The sequence below is a fragment of the Eubalaena glacialis genome, chromosome 11, assembly GCF_028564815.1.
Source record: "Eubalaena glacialis isolate mEubGla1 chromosome 11, mEubGla1.1.hap2.+ XY, whole genome shotgun sequence".
NCBI classification, from domain to species: Eukaryota; Metazoa; Chordata; class Mammalia; order Artiodactyla; family Balaenidae; genus Eubalaena; species Eubalaena glacialis.
Window position 1 is genome coordinate 39198431 of NC_083726.1, and position 14237 is coordinate 39212667.

The following is a 14237-nucleotide window of genomic DNA, read 5'->3' on the forward strand; positions in this document are numbered from 1 at the left end:
AGATCCCTGTAAATTTTATTTAATGATGAAAAATGTTGTAGAAAATACTCTGGTTTTTAGTGCATGCTGTAGTGACCTTCCTAAAGAATAAACATAAATAAATAAATGACTTGACAGCAACTCACAGGACAAAAAATCTTGAGCTCTGTACACATGTATGATTTAGATTGTCTGCACATGTATCTGAATTTAAGTTCATTTCAAGTTTATTTAAAGGTCCTTTCCCCTTCAGGGTATTTTAGTTTCAGGATTTGGTACACTGGACCATCAGATTCCTATCTACTGTCATCACTAAATGAAGGACTCCCATTCTTTCTCAGCTTATACAAGTATTAACAGCCTCTAGGACTGTGAGTTGCCTTAGATTCACCATACCTGAAGGAATTTGCTTTAAGTTTTAGATGTCTCTCAGGACTAAACAAAATCTAATTGTCTGGGTGGTTTGGGTGGATTCCTTACATCTTAAACAATTCAGGGCATCAAGGGCCCTGAAGAAGTTCAGCAATTAGATTGACCATATTGATGGAGGCCAAGAGCATCTCAGGACACATCCCACTGGTTACAATACTGCACTAATTGGCTATCCTTCACTGGTGTTGAATGTTTCCCTAGAGCCCAGTGATTTCACTGCCCAGTATGAGATACTACTGTTGGTGTATGAAATATTTCCTACCCTTTTACAAGATTTTACTTTTGTTTCACAGTTAGATTTCCCAACAGCAAGATAGTAGCACAAAGGGCAAATATTACAAGCATAAGAATCTGACCTATTAGACTGTTTGATGAGTACTGAGAATGATTCATGGATGCCCACAGTATTAGACTTCATTGTATGACCATTTTCTTTGATGCTGAATGAGTAATTTTCTGAGTCATTTCAGGTTAGCTTAGGTGGAAAAAAATACAAGATACCAAAAAACTCTCACTTCCAATATTAGCCATGCCAGGTAAGAATGAAAATATTCTCATATTAGTTCCATTGCTTTTAGGATCAGATAATACAACTTTTTCTAGAATAGCATTATGTTCATAAAACAACTTTCTACAACAGTGGTTCTCAAAAATGTGGTCTTCAAACCAGCAGCATCAATATTACCTGGGAAGTTGTTAGAAAAGCAAATTCTGAGATCACACCCCTGACTTACTGAATCAGAAGACCTGGGTAGGGCCTAGCACTCCGTGTTTTAACAAGCCCTCCTGATGATTCTAATGCTCGTGGTACAAGTTTAAGAGCCACTGCTCTGTAACATCTACGTACTATTGGAAAAAGCAGTGGCACTGCTCTTCAGATCAGGTACCAATGATTAGAACTCTTGGTAACAAGGTTAGAAAGGGGGATTACTGTTTCTGTGAAGACTGGGAATGTAGTTAGTGGTGGAGGGCTTGGGAGCTGGTGATAAACATGGAAACTTGCATCCAGCTAACAGACACTCCACACACTGGTCTCCTTGTGCCTTTCATGTATTTTAATTCTGAATAAACGATGAAGAGGTTTCTCCCTACCATCACTCCCTCTCATTCCCAAAGTTTCTAGAGTAATAACAGGTCATCATGTTCCATAAGAACATAAGAACATCATCATTTCTATGGTACCTTGAAGCTATGTGTAGGAGCAACCTGGAATAATTCAGATAAGGCCATCACCATAACAAAGTGTTCGGGCTGGGATAAACGTTGCTACTTCATTGTATGCAGGTATAATCAGGATAAAATAACTATCAAGGGTATAATTAAAGAGAAGAGAAACTAAAAGTGTAGTTAGAGGTTATGTGTGTTAGGGCAAGTCCCATTTAATTTGTTTGGGAATGGAGATGGTTGGATCATGTACCAGAAGCCTGTACAATATCTCCAGGTCTTTCTTAGTCTCAGTTTTCAAAGCTAATAATGCCACATACTGATTATCCTTTAAATTTCCTTTAACTGTTTGGTTTTCAGTGCTTTGCTGAAAAAGACATTCCACTTGTTCATGCAAATGGGGATTTCTAATTATTTTTATTTATATTCCGGAAAACTTGCTTAACAACCTGGCAAAAGTTTTTTGATTTTGTTTTTGTTTTTGAAATTAAATATAGAGTTCACCTAATCAAACTTACAAACTTTTGCACAGCAAAGGAAACCGTAAACAAAACAAAAAGATAACCTACAGAATGGGAGAAAATATTTGCAAATGATGCGACTGACAAGGGCTTAATTTCCAAAACATACAAACAGCTTATACAACTCAACAACAAAAAAACAACCCAACTGAAAAATGGGCAGAAGATCTATATAGACATTTCTCCAAAGAAGAAATACAAATGGCCAAACAGGCACATGAAAAGATGCTCAACATCACTAATTATTAGAGAAATGCAAATCGAAACTACAGTGAGGTACCACCTCACACCAGTCAGAATGGCCATCATTAAAAACTCTACAAATAACAAATGCTGGAGAGGATGTGGAGAAAAGGGAAACTTCCTACACTGTTAGTGGGAATGTAAGTTGTTACAGCAACTGTGGAAAACAGTATGGAGTTTCCTCAGGAAACAAAAAACAGAATTACCATATGATCCAGCACTCCCACTCCTGGCATATATCCAGACAAAACTCTAATTCAAAAAGATACCTGCACCCTTATGTTCACAGCAGCACTGTTCACAACAGCCAAGACATGGGAACAACTTAAATGTCCACTGACAGATGAATAGATAAAGAAGATGTGGTACATATATACAATGGAATACTACTCAGCCATAAAAAAGAATGAAATAATGCCATTTGCAGCAACACGGATGCAAGTAGAGATTATCATACTAAGTTAACTAAATCATAAATAAAGACAAACACCATATGATATCACCTATATATGGAATCTAAAATATGACACAAATGAACCTATCTATGAAACAGAAGCAGACTCATGGACATAGAGAATAGACTTGTAACCACAAGCCAGGGGGGAGGGGGTTGGGGGAGGGACTGAGTGGGAGGTTGGGGTTATAAGCTATTATATATGGAATGGATAAACAACAAGGTCCTACTGTATAGCACAGAGAACTATATTCAATATCCTATGATAAATCACAATGGAAAAGAATATAAAAAAAGAATGTATATACAACTGAATCACTTTGCTGTACAGCAGAAATTAACACAATGTTGTAAACCAACTATACTTCAATAAAAAATTTTTTTAAAAATAGAGTTGAATGCTTTATTAAATAGTTTAATTTTACATGCATTCTGTTATTTCCTTTAAATTAGGGTTTCACCTATCTTCTCTTTGTATACTACTTAGCACCCTTCCATCTCTTAGTACTTTCATACCACCATGAGGCTTTGCCCAAGTCTTTGTCAAGATCTAAGAGCACAGGCTCTAACCTAGAAATGAATGAGGTTCATGAATGAATCAATGTGTGTAAAGTTCTTAGAATAGTACCAGCACATAATAAACACCTGATAAGCTTAGCTATTTCTGTCATTATTCTTAACTATCCAGCCAAGGAGTCACAGCTTAGGTACTGGGCCCAACCAAAAAGTGCCCTCAACTACCAGACATAGCAATCCTATGGTTTTTTCAGAAATGGGAGTTTTCCATAGTCAAATCAGAGTTCGCCCTTCTTCCTTAATAAATGCAGAAGAAAACAGAGCTGAAAATTTGTTGGCCTAGGGCCTAATACTGAGGCAGGCCTGAACTGAGGTTAATGACCAGAAGTCACAAAGAATTAAACGTACTTCACACTTCTTTCTGAACCAAGAGAAAGAAGATTCTCAGAAAAGTCAAAATCAGTTCAATTCAACATGAGATTTGAAGTTTGAGATGAGAAAGTGGGAGAATTCATTGAATTTTTAAAAGATAAAATACAGCTAGCTATTATTGGGAGAAAGATTTTTTCTTCTTTTATCCTTTTAATAACCAGGCTTTCTAGAGGCATACTTATGTCTTTTCATGCACCTTGAATGGTTCATCTCACAAAAATCCAAATAAACTGAAAGAAACCCTGATAAGGGCAATAAAAGCATATAAGATTAAAGAAAAAAAAAACCCAGGCTTTCTATAATATTGATGATTTAAAAAATAATATAGTGATCATTCTTATCCTTTGATTTTTAGTGATTTTGCTGAAAAACACATTCTACGTGCTTATGTACTAGGATTTCAAAATATTTTTATTATATTATGGAAAGCTGTTTAATAACCTGGCAAAAGCTCTTTTAAGTTAATTACACAGTTGAATGCTTTAATAAACAATTTTACATGCTTACTATTATGTTCTTTAAATTATGATTTCATGCAAATATCCTCTCTTTGTAATCATACTTAGCAACCCAAATTTATACATTGGTCTCCTTTGTTTTCTTCAATGGACTATCAATCACAGTTTATTATCTCAGTTAATCATTTCGGTACTGTTAAAGCTTCAATCCACTCTGAAATAGGCATTTATTATTTTCTTTCATTGTTTGAAATCCTCCTCAATTTATTATGAGCATATTTCTTTTCTATATGCAGTAATTCATACTTATGTTAATTAATGAAAAAGAAAAAAAATCAACAATATAAAATAGACTGGGCCTTTCTCACCTTCCGAGATGGCCCACACTCTGTCTGTGGAGTGTGTTTCTCTCTAAATAAATCCACTTCTTACCTATCACTTTGTCTCTCACTGAATTCTTTCTGCGATGCGACATCAAGAACCTGAGCTCCATTAAGTCCTGAGACCAGCTAGACCAACTCCTGCTCATTGTCAATACCGTTGGGGACATCTTCTGTGCCGTTTCTTTGCGACAACTTTTTGGGCACTAACACCTGGTTGGGAGACTACCTTGGAAGTGATAGCATCTAAAATCAAACTAAGGCCCCCACCCAGGTGGAAGATGGTAACTTCAGGCAGAGTATGATTCCTGGAGCAACACCCTGTTACCTCACCACCAACCAATCAGAAGAAAATCTGCACACAGTGGAAGATAAAAGACTCTGACCCCCCTCCCCAAATGATTAACTGCGATTAACTTCCCCTTCTCCCTTTAAAAACTTTCATGGTCAAGCAGAATCTTGGGAGTGGTTCTTGGATATGAGTCTGCCTTCTCCCCAGGTTGCTGGCCTCCTGAATAAAGCAATCTTTCCTTTCCAACCAACCAACCAATAAATAAATACATAAATACATAAAATAAAATAAACTGGTTTTGTGAAATACAAGAAGCTGAACATGTCAAACATGAATGGAAACTGACCGGGAGAATTTTAATTTTGACAATAACCATGCAAATATTTGAAAGACAAGCTATAGTCAGAAAGAAAATCTGAAGAAAATTTGTATGAACATTTTTGCAATATGGAGAATTTTGACATTGAAATACTTTCCAATTAAAGTCAAATGTCTTCCTTGAGTCCAAATGCCATATTCATTCAGTCTTACATATTGAATAGGCATGAAGAGTAGAAACATACATAAGACATGATCACCTGTCATCTCTGCCTGTAAGGAGCTCAGAGTTCGACAAGAGAGAGAGATAAACAATTATGATGTAATACGTTCAGTATTTAGAAACAATTTTTGGAAGGTGGGAGTGGAAAGAGGAATTTATAGAAGGCTTTGCAAAGGAGGTATTTGGTCTCCTTTGCAAAGAAGAGGCAGTTGGTCTCCAAAAGAGGACAGAAAGGACAGTAAGAAAGAACAGTAAGAAAGAACACACATACTTTGCTCTTTCTCTGGAGCACAAAGGAGAAAGAGCAAAGTACGTGTGGGGAATGTAAACAAAAATCATAAGTAACCATATAGAGCATACTACAAATATAATTTTTACACAACAGGAAAATAGAAAACTATCAGATTTTAAGCAGAGGAATAATAGATAGGTGTATTCAAAAACTAGGTTCAGGTGGAGGGTAGAGAAAATGGGAACAGAAAGACCGTTTAGATATCTTCTGTAATAATCTAGGAGACGTCTGAATTTAGGGAGCCTTAACAGAGAAACATAAACAAATTCAAGAAATATTTAGAAGGGAAAGTCAGTAGGAGTTAGGTATGGACTTGGGGGTGGGAAAGGCTAAAAAGAATTAAGAATGATTCCTAGATTGCTGGCTTGAACAATCAGATGAACAATGGTACAATACACTGAAAGAGGGAACACACAGGTAGGAGGAGGCTTGCAGTGGGGCAGGAACAGTGGTAATACAGGGTTTGAGATGTCTGTGGAAACCTAAGTGGTCATACCAGTAACTTCAATCTACAGGTCTAGAAGAGAGAGAGATGTCATCTTGAATTACACATTTGGGAGTCTTAGGCAACTAACTTAGAAGACTTTCAACAGCATATAATTAATTTTGCAGAAGTACAACCATCATGTCTAGAATAAATTATATTCACTTCCTTTACTGGCACCAGGATAGAGCCTATTCTAAAAACCCACTGCCACCAAATGGGCTTCTTCATATCATGAATTATATTTTCCTATTTATTTATGGCTAACATCTCTTCTTATCATTATATAATTGCTTCTTTATAGAAAGGATAATATCTACCTCTGTTATGATAGCATTCACCACATTATAAGTGCATTATACCATTTAGAATATATGAAGAAAAATAATTGAATATATAGTAACTCATCAACAATGTCTCATTTTTTAAAATGTTAAGGAGTGCTTTGCCCTCTATTTGGTTTTTCTTCTTTTTAAATCATAAAGTTGCATTCCTTGGAAGCTTCTTTGATGAGGCATGTTTTGCTGAATTTTTTTTAACCTAACAGATGTTTGGGTAGTTAAAATTCCTCATGAGTATGGTATCCCGTGGTTTTCACAACCTAAGTGTTACCCCAGGAATTTTCCTTTCTTGCTGTCTTCCAGTCCTGGTGGTCTATAGGAGATGCACATTATGAGAGTCCCATTTCACTCCATACTAAATTTCACACCCACACTCTTTTAAAGTTGTACATTCCCTCAGCATTGTAAGTACCTATTGTGCACCACAGAGATATTTAACAGCTTCCATTCTGAATTTCTCCCACACACACAATTCAAATTGCTTTTGAGTATAAGGATAATCAGAAAAATAAGAGATGAGTAAAATAAGCTATAAGACTTTAATGTTTCAAGTTAAATATTTCTGCCATTTGTAATTTCTGTGCTTATGTTTGTATCTCTGCACACTTAGCATGAAGTAGAGAGTAATGGCTATTATACAGATGATTTAAGCAGAAAAACAATTTGGTTTCAATTATCTAGATCAGAGTATGTGGGAGAAAGAAATGTTAGCTTGAGTTGGCTGAAGGTTGTTTCTTTTATTCACTCCAGTGTACAGTGGCAGATCTAGATTCAGAAAGTAACCCAATGTAATTCTCAGCTTGCATTCCAACTTTGCTCCCCGCATCTTCAATTTGAGTGCTCTTCTTTATGAGCTCAGAGAGAGTTAATACAACATATTTTCTTATTCTACAAGTCATTTTAGAACATCTTATAATATTTATTATTCCAACTGGCTGGTCTTCTTATTTGAGCTATTCAAATGTTGAATAATGTGACCTCAAACTAGCTATCAATTGCTAGCTCCTTATCAAAGAAGCTCCAGGTTTTGATAAGAAGTTCTGGGAATAAGTGCTTGGGCACAACTTGATGCTATTAGAGTAACATGCACAAATCTGAAATAGTGATTTTATACTAAGTTATATTGTTGTTTAGTGTTTTCCATAATTCAGAGGAATCATTCATTTTCATTGTTTTATTTTCTTATATTATAAAACAACATAACACTTTTTTGGAATCAATGACATAAAAAATCTTATTAAATTTCTTCATCCAGATTACTTTTTATGTTTGCAAAATGTCTGTAACGCTTTTCATCTTTGGTATGTAGAATCAACATCTAAGCATTACTTGCTTTTAATCTTAAAAACATTACTACTCTTCAAGATTTTTGTTGCTTGACTGTTCTTATTTCTCATATTCTTATACAATATGTTAGTAGTTCACTATATATATTGTCTTGCAATAATATATGTAGTGTCTTTCTGTCTTTCATATCAAATGCCACCTCAGAGTATCTCTCCTTGGCTTAATAAATAAAACTTTTTTACCATACATTTATGAAATTCAAATATATTCATCATTAGAAAAATGTCCCCTTCATTTCTGAGACTAAATGAAGAGTGACCAACTCATTCTCATAACTTTCAAAATTAATTTATTATTACCACCCCCATATGAATACTCAGCTGAAAAGCTAGTAAGTTTGAGAATGCCAAGAAAAATAGTAAGTCTGTTGTCACAAATTCTGAAATATATAAATCTTTTCACTTTTCTCTCTTAATCACAGTGGTAGAAAGGCAACTTTCCATGTATCCCCTTTTCTATCTTATTGATAAAGAACAGAGTAGAAAATTAGTCCTTAAGGATAAAGAACAATAAAAGAGAATAGAAGTAGCATAGAAAATCTACTTAACTACTGATAAATTTTTTTCACACCCAAGTACTCTCTGATGGAGAAATCAAATTGTGGCAGTGAGATACCAGACCGAGAGAGAAGAAAAGTACCAGATAAAAGTCAAACTGGTACTCCATACGAAGGCACTCTTTCAATTAGTCATCAAGTAAAGATCTGGGAGGTGGGGTGAAAAAGAAGCCAAGATTATCCTCTCCATTCCATCAAGAACTAACAAATCAACCAACTAACCACCGATGGCAAAGGAACACATCCTAATAAAACTAGAAAAATAATGCTATTTTTTTAAAAAAAGCTCACACTGATTGTGAAATATTTGAAATATTCTACCATTATTCTTTTAAACCAGAATAATCAAAGTGGAATAATAGGGAATTGAAAATGACCAAACTCTAGTGAGTGGGTCATAGACCTTAAAGTGGGGTCGGAAGTGGAGGGACTCGGGGGGAAGCAATGACATTCAAGTGGAAAGACTCCCAAATTTTCAGAATAAGAATGGGGGATTCTTTAAAAATCCAACTTCCCAGTTTCATTTACCAGCTTTTGAATTGGTCAGGTTATATGTTGTTTTATGCTAATTGAACATCTTCCACCATCCTGTCTAGAGTACTTGAGGAAATGATACATTTAGAAATTCTAATTCCTGGCTCACTGTAGCAGGCAGAAGCAGCAACTGTCCAAGTGAGATGCTCACGAGGAGTAGGATGGGAACCCTTAGTGGCAGCAGATGCACAGGCATATGGTCTATTTTAATCAAAGGTAACAAATTAGCTGCCCACAGGCCAGATGTGGGCTACTGACATGTTTGGTTTGAAAAACTAAATGTTTTTAAATTTTAAAAACTTGTTACAGCAAGAAATTAAGTATTTTCACATTAAAAACTCTAACTTTCCTATTTCTTTGAAAACATCCTAAGTCCTAATAGCATGACTTCTCTATAAGACAGTAATCAGAACGAGGTGAGTAGTGGTTGCCCCTGAAGACAGCATGTTCTGTTAATCTGCCAAGGTTTCCACCACTCTCAATCGCCTTACATCAGCCTGCTTCATTCATTATGGTACCTGACTGATGTCTTCAGGTAACTTCGAGTTGTCCCTGGGACTTTAACACGTATTCATTCATTCAGTGTCCCATTTTTCTATCACTTGTAATTTTGGTTATTCTTACTAGCTGAAGCAACTAAAATTCCGAACTTTACCTATGTTCTAATCTCTAAGCATCTGTTTCTTTCTGTTTTCTAGTCAATTAGATTATCATAGTTATTTCTTCTCAAAGTTAACAGGCTCAAAATAACCATAATTACTGACTAAACGCAACCTGGATTTGATTTTTCCATATTTTCCTTTCCTTTGTTATGGCACTATCATCCTCTCTATCCCCTGCACTGGAAAACAGTTCATTCTGCCTCCCCCATTTTAGCTTATTTAATCAAGTTTAACTCGTTCAGGAAATATTTATGGAGTGCCTACTGTTGCCAGGCACCATTCTAGGCAATAAGGAAACAGCAATGGTCAAGACACCCTCTAAAAATAAGCAAATACATATAAATAAAAAATGATCAGGTAATTATAAATTTTCATTAAGATAAGATGATATTCTAGAAAAAAACTGCATGGCTCTTTTAGATTGGGTGGTCAGGGAAATTCATGCTTAGCAGGAATCATTCAAGTAGAAGTATACATTATAAAAAGCTGCTCATGCAAAGACAGACGTGGAAAAACATTCCAATCCAAACGAATAGGGCCAAGTTCTAGTACTTTAGTGTGTTCAAACAACACAAAAAATATCCAGTATGAGTGGAGGATAATGGTAAGTGGGAAAATGATTATGGATGAGGTTAGAGTGTTAGGTAAGAGCCAAGTCACATAGGGCTTTGTTAATCATGTTAAGAAATTTAAATTTTATTCCAAGAGCAATGGAAATTCACTGAAAGGCTTTAAACAAGGAAGTGACATCATCTGATTTACATTTAAAAAGATCAGCATGAAAGCTAAGAAGGTCAGGTTAATGCAGTGGTAGCAGTAATGAAGGAAGGATAGGACTAATATGCTGGTAATGCAAATGGAGGGATGTGTTTAGATAGCATGGTTGAAATAAATCATTGGCAGAGTAGAAGAGGAAAAGAACACTGCCTAAATTTTCATTTTCTGCATTTGGACGATGAGAAGGCTTAGTGTTTAGACCACGTTAATTTTGAGAGGATATTAGACACACCTGGCCAATGATGTCAGTTGATCAGGTAAATATACTGATTGGGTTCCAGGGAGCAATCAGAACTGGAAATAGATACTTGAGAATAATCACTATATAAGTAGACTTTAAAGCCATAGGACAGGATAAGGTCACTTAAGGTAAGATCTCATAGGGGTTGTGTGTTGATAAAGAAAAGGGCCAATGAAAAAGAAAAAAAAAAAAAAAAAAGAAAAGGGCCAAGTATGTTATCTCTGAACACTCCAACACTTAGATTTAAAAAATGAGAGAGAGAGAGAGAATAAGCAAAAGAGACTGAGAAAGAGCTATCAGGGAGGTAAGAGAAAAACCAGAAGAGCAGATCTCACAGAAATCAAGAGTCCAAGAGCCACAAAGAAGAGAGGTTGGACAACTGTGTTGAAGGCTGAGTTGTCTGGATTCTGTCTCAACTGTTGAATTGCATTAACAAACATTCATTGAACATTTACTATACAAACATTATGCCAGGTACTCCGGGGAATAGTAACAAGATACACATTTGGCAACATAAAAAATAAAGCCTCTAGATCAAAGTTTATTTCACTATTTATAAAGGTCTACAACAGCATCTATCACTATTCATTTATCACTGAAACTCTATGTGTGTGTGTGTAAGCCTAAAGTCACTGAAAACGTGGTAAAGCCTGGCATAAAAGCAGCAGAGCTTCCAGATACGAGGGGGAAATGTAGGCACAGACAAAGGGTACTTGATGGCTATCAGTATAGCCTAATGACAGACCACTTAGAGGATCATAATGCTTTCTGTTGCAATATAAGACTCTAGGACCTTGGTACAACTCTGGGAGTTTGAGAAAAGCCCTAATAATGACTGAAATTGAATTTCCTATTGGGATTCAATTAAGAAAAAATAAATGCTATTATGGTTAATGATGTTGTTTAAGCAATTAGGGCAACCAGTTAATTTTAAAATATAAAACTAAAGTTACAAGAGCAATCTTTACCTATATTTTGAATGATTTCTATGGAAAAACATTTAAAGAGCTTTTTCTTGAATGCAAAAGTATATATACACATACAGAACAATACTTACGACCAGGCAGTGTTTGTGTAGATATCCAATTTGAAGCATCGCCATAGCCGGCATTGGTGCTGGCAGCCACTTGGAATCTATACCATCTAAATTTCTTTAAATCATATACTGTCTCTTCAGTTAGGTCAACTTCGTAGAGGTATTGAATTTTTTGATATTCAACACATTCTTCAGATTCCCATTCTTTGCATTTTTGAGCCCGAAGTTGAGTGGTAATCTTATAATTTTGGAAGTAGCCAAAGATAGTGTCAGGTCTCATCCATGTCAATGTTGCACTAGTTGACTGAACATTAGAAAAAGCAATATTTGTGGGAATGCTGGGAACTAAAAGTTGAAGGGAAAAAAAATGGAAAACAATTGGAATTACCAAACATTGTGTGAACAGGAGGGAGAAATGGGATTTACAAATATTTTACTATGCACGTAATGGTGATCTCTTATTACAACTGCCCTTAGATTAATATCACCACATTTAATAAGCAGAAACTTAAGGTGATGCTTCACAGAGCAATGGTTCAAAGGGTTAGGGGACAAAACAATTGTGATGTTTTTATTCCTAATTTTGCTCCCCAATTCACTCACAAGTTACTTATAAAAACTTACTTTGGTTCCTTATATAAGCACTGGTACAAAGAAAAATTGCATGCTCATATAATCCTATGTATTTTCCGAGGAATGGTCTGAGTTTTTAATATTCAGTTCCCGAGAAAGACGTTCTTATATTTAAATGACTAGATAGACACAAACACATCTTATATACAGTAGATGTTGATTATAAAGTAATTTAAATAAACAAGATTATTAAATGAATTAATAATGTATACAATTAGTTAATTTTTATTTTATCTTGCACATATTTAAAATTAGTATAACCCTTTCTAGAACATCATCAAGCACACTGACATTAATACACAGAATAAGGTATCTGTATATCACCTACAATCACATGGTCCTACTTGGAGTCATTTATTAGATTTCATATTAACCACTGGTTTCCTATATTCATACCGTGTGTCAGGCTCTGAGGCTGGTGTTAGGAAATCAAGATACATAGGCTTATGTCTTGTTTTCAAGAAACAATAACTTATTAGACAAGTATAATAATATAAGTGTGTTATGCTTAGAAATATAAAAGAACAATGAATTAAGTGACATGGGCACTTTTTTCATGCCTGTCCTTGTATATGTGCAAGGACCTTTTCTCAGAAGGCTGAGATAGGGAGACTGATAACAATGACTTGTATGAAAATTACACAATTCATAAAAACTGTATGTTAGTATGTGCAGTAAAGATTAGAAAATTAATAAATGAGTTAGAAAATTCATTCGTAAAAAAGTCATTCATTCCTAAACATATCATATTAATTCAGATTTCAATAAATACCTAATGAGCATCTAATTTATGCCAAGTACTACTGTAGGTGCTGGGAATACAATGAACAAAATAGACAAAAGTCCCTACCCTGGTGTAATTTACGTTCCAGAGGTTTATATACAACACAAGTATAAATAAGTATTATATACAGTATTTTGGATGATGATTAGTGTTATGGAAAAACATAAAAAAAGGGAAAAAGGAGAAAGAGTTCCAAGGATAATGAAATTTTAAACTGAGTAGTCAGAAAGAAAGCCCGAGTAGTCAGAAAGAAAGCCTGAGTAGTCAGAAAGAAAGCCTGACTGATTAGGAGACATGAAGTTCCTGATGAAGGTGGGGAAACTAACCATGTGACTATTTGGAGGAAAAACATTCCCAGCAGAGGGAAATGCATGATTAGAGAGGCCCTATGATGGAATCATGCCTGGTATATTTGAAGAATAAAAAAGAGGCCAGCGTGGCTAGTAGGAGGTGAGGTCTGAGAAGAAACACTGAAGGCTTGATTATATACGACATTGTAGAACTTTAAGACTTTCACTTGAGCAGAGGAGTTACAAGCTCTGAAGTATGTTTTCACTCTAGCTACTGTGTTGAGACTAGACAAGGGAGAGAAGGATGAAAACAGGGAGAGTAATTAGTAGGCTATTGCAACGTCAACACAAGAGATCAGGATGGCGTGGAGCAGGACTGCAGCAGCAGAAGTGAAAGCAAGTATTCAGAATCTGAATATAATTTGCAGGAAAGCCGACAGGATTTGCTGCCGTGTGACATGTCAGGTATAACAGAAAGAAAGGAGTAGAGGAAAGCTTTAAGGTCTTCGGGTTGAGCAAACAGAAAGATGAAGTCACTTAACCAAGAAGGGGATGACTGTGAAAGAAGTAAGCTTTGGCAAGTAAGATTAAGAATTTATTTTGAGCATGTTAACTTCGAAATGCCTATCAGATACCCAGAAGGAGATGTCAAATAATAGATGGATGCATGAGTCTGGAGTTCTGTAGGGAGATCTGAACTTGAGTTAAAAATTTGGATTTCCTCTTAATTTTTTACTGAACTATCTACAGACCTATTGCTTGTAAATTTGCCTAAACCTGGAAAAGAAGAGAAAGTCTAATGCAATGGAAAACAAGTAGTAAATTACTTAAAGCCATGTGATCAGATT

General features: G+C 35.4%; 1 protein-coding gene across 9 annotated transcripts in view; it reads right to left on the reverse strand.

Moving 5' to 3' along the window:
* The window catches only part of PTPRQ (protein tyrosine phosphatase receptor type Q), a 258054-nt gene that overhangs the window by 79650 nt on the left and 164167 nt on the right, over positions 1 to 14237 (reverse strand). For all 9 annotated transcript variants that reach the window (XM_061204869.1, XM_061204868.1, XM_061204865.1 and 6 more), the window contains one exon: positions 11704 to 12027. In XM_061204869.1, the coding sequence (XP_061060852.1) occupies positions 11704 to 12027 (324 nt within the window). The remainder of the gene's footprint in view (positions 1 to 11703; positions 12028 to 14237) is intronic.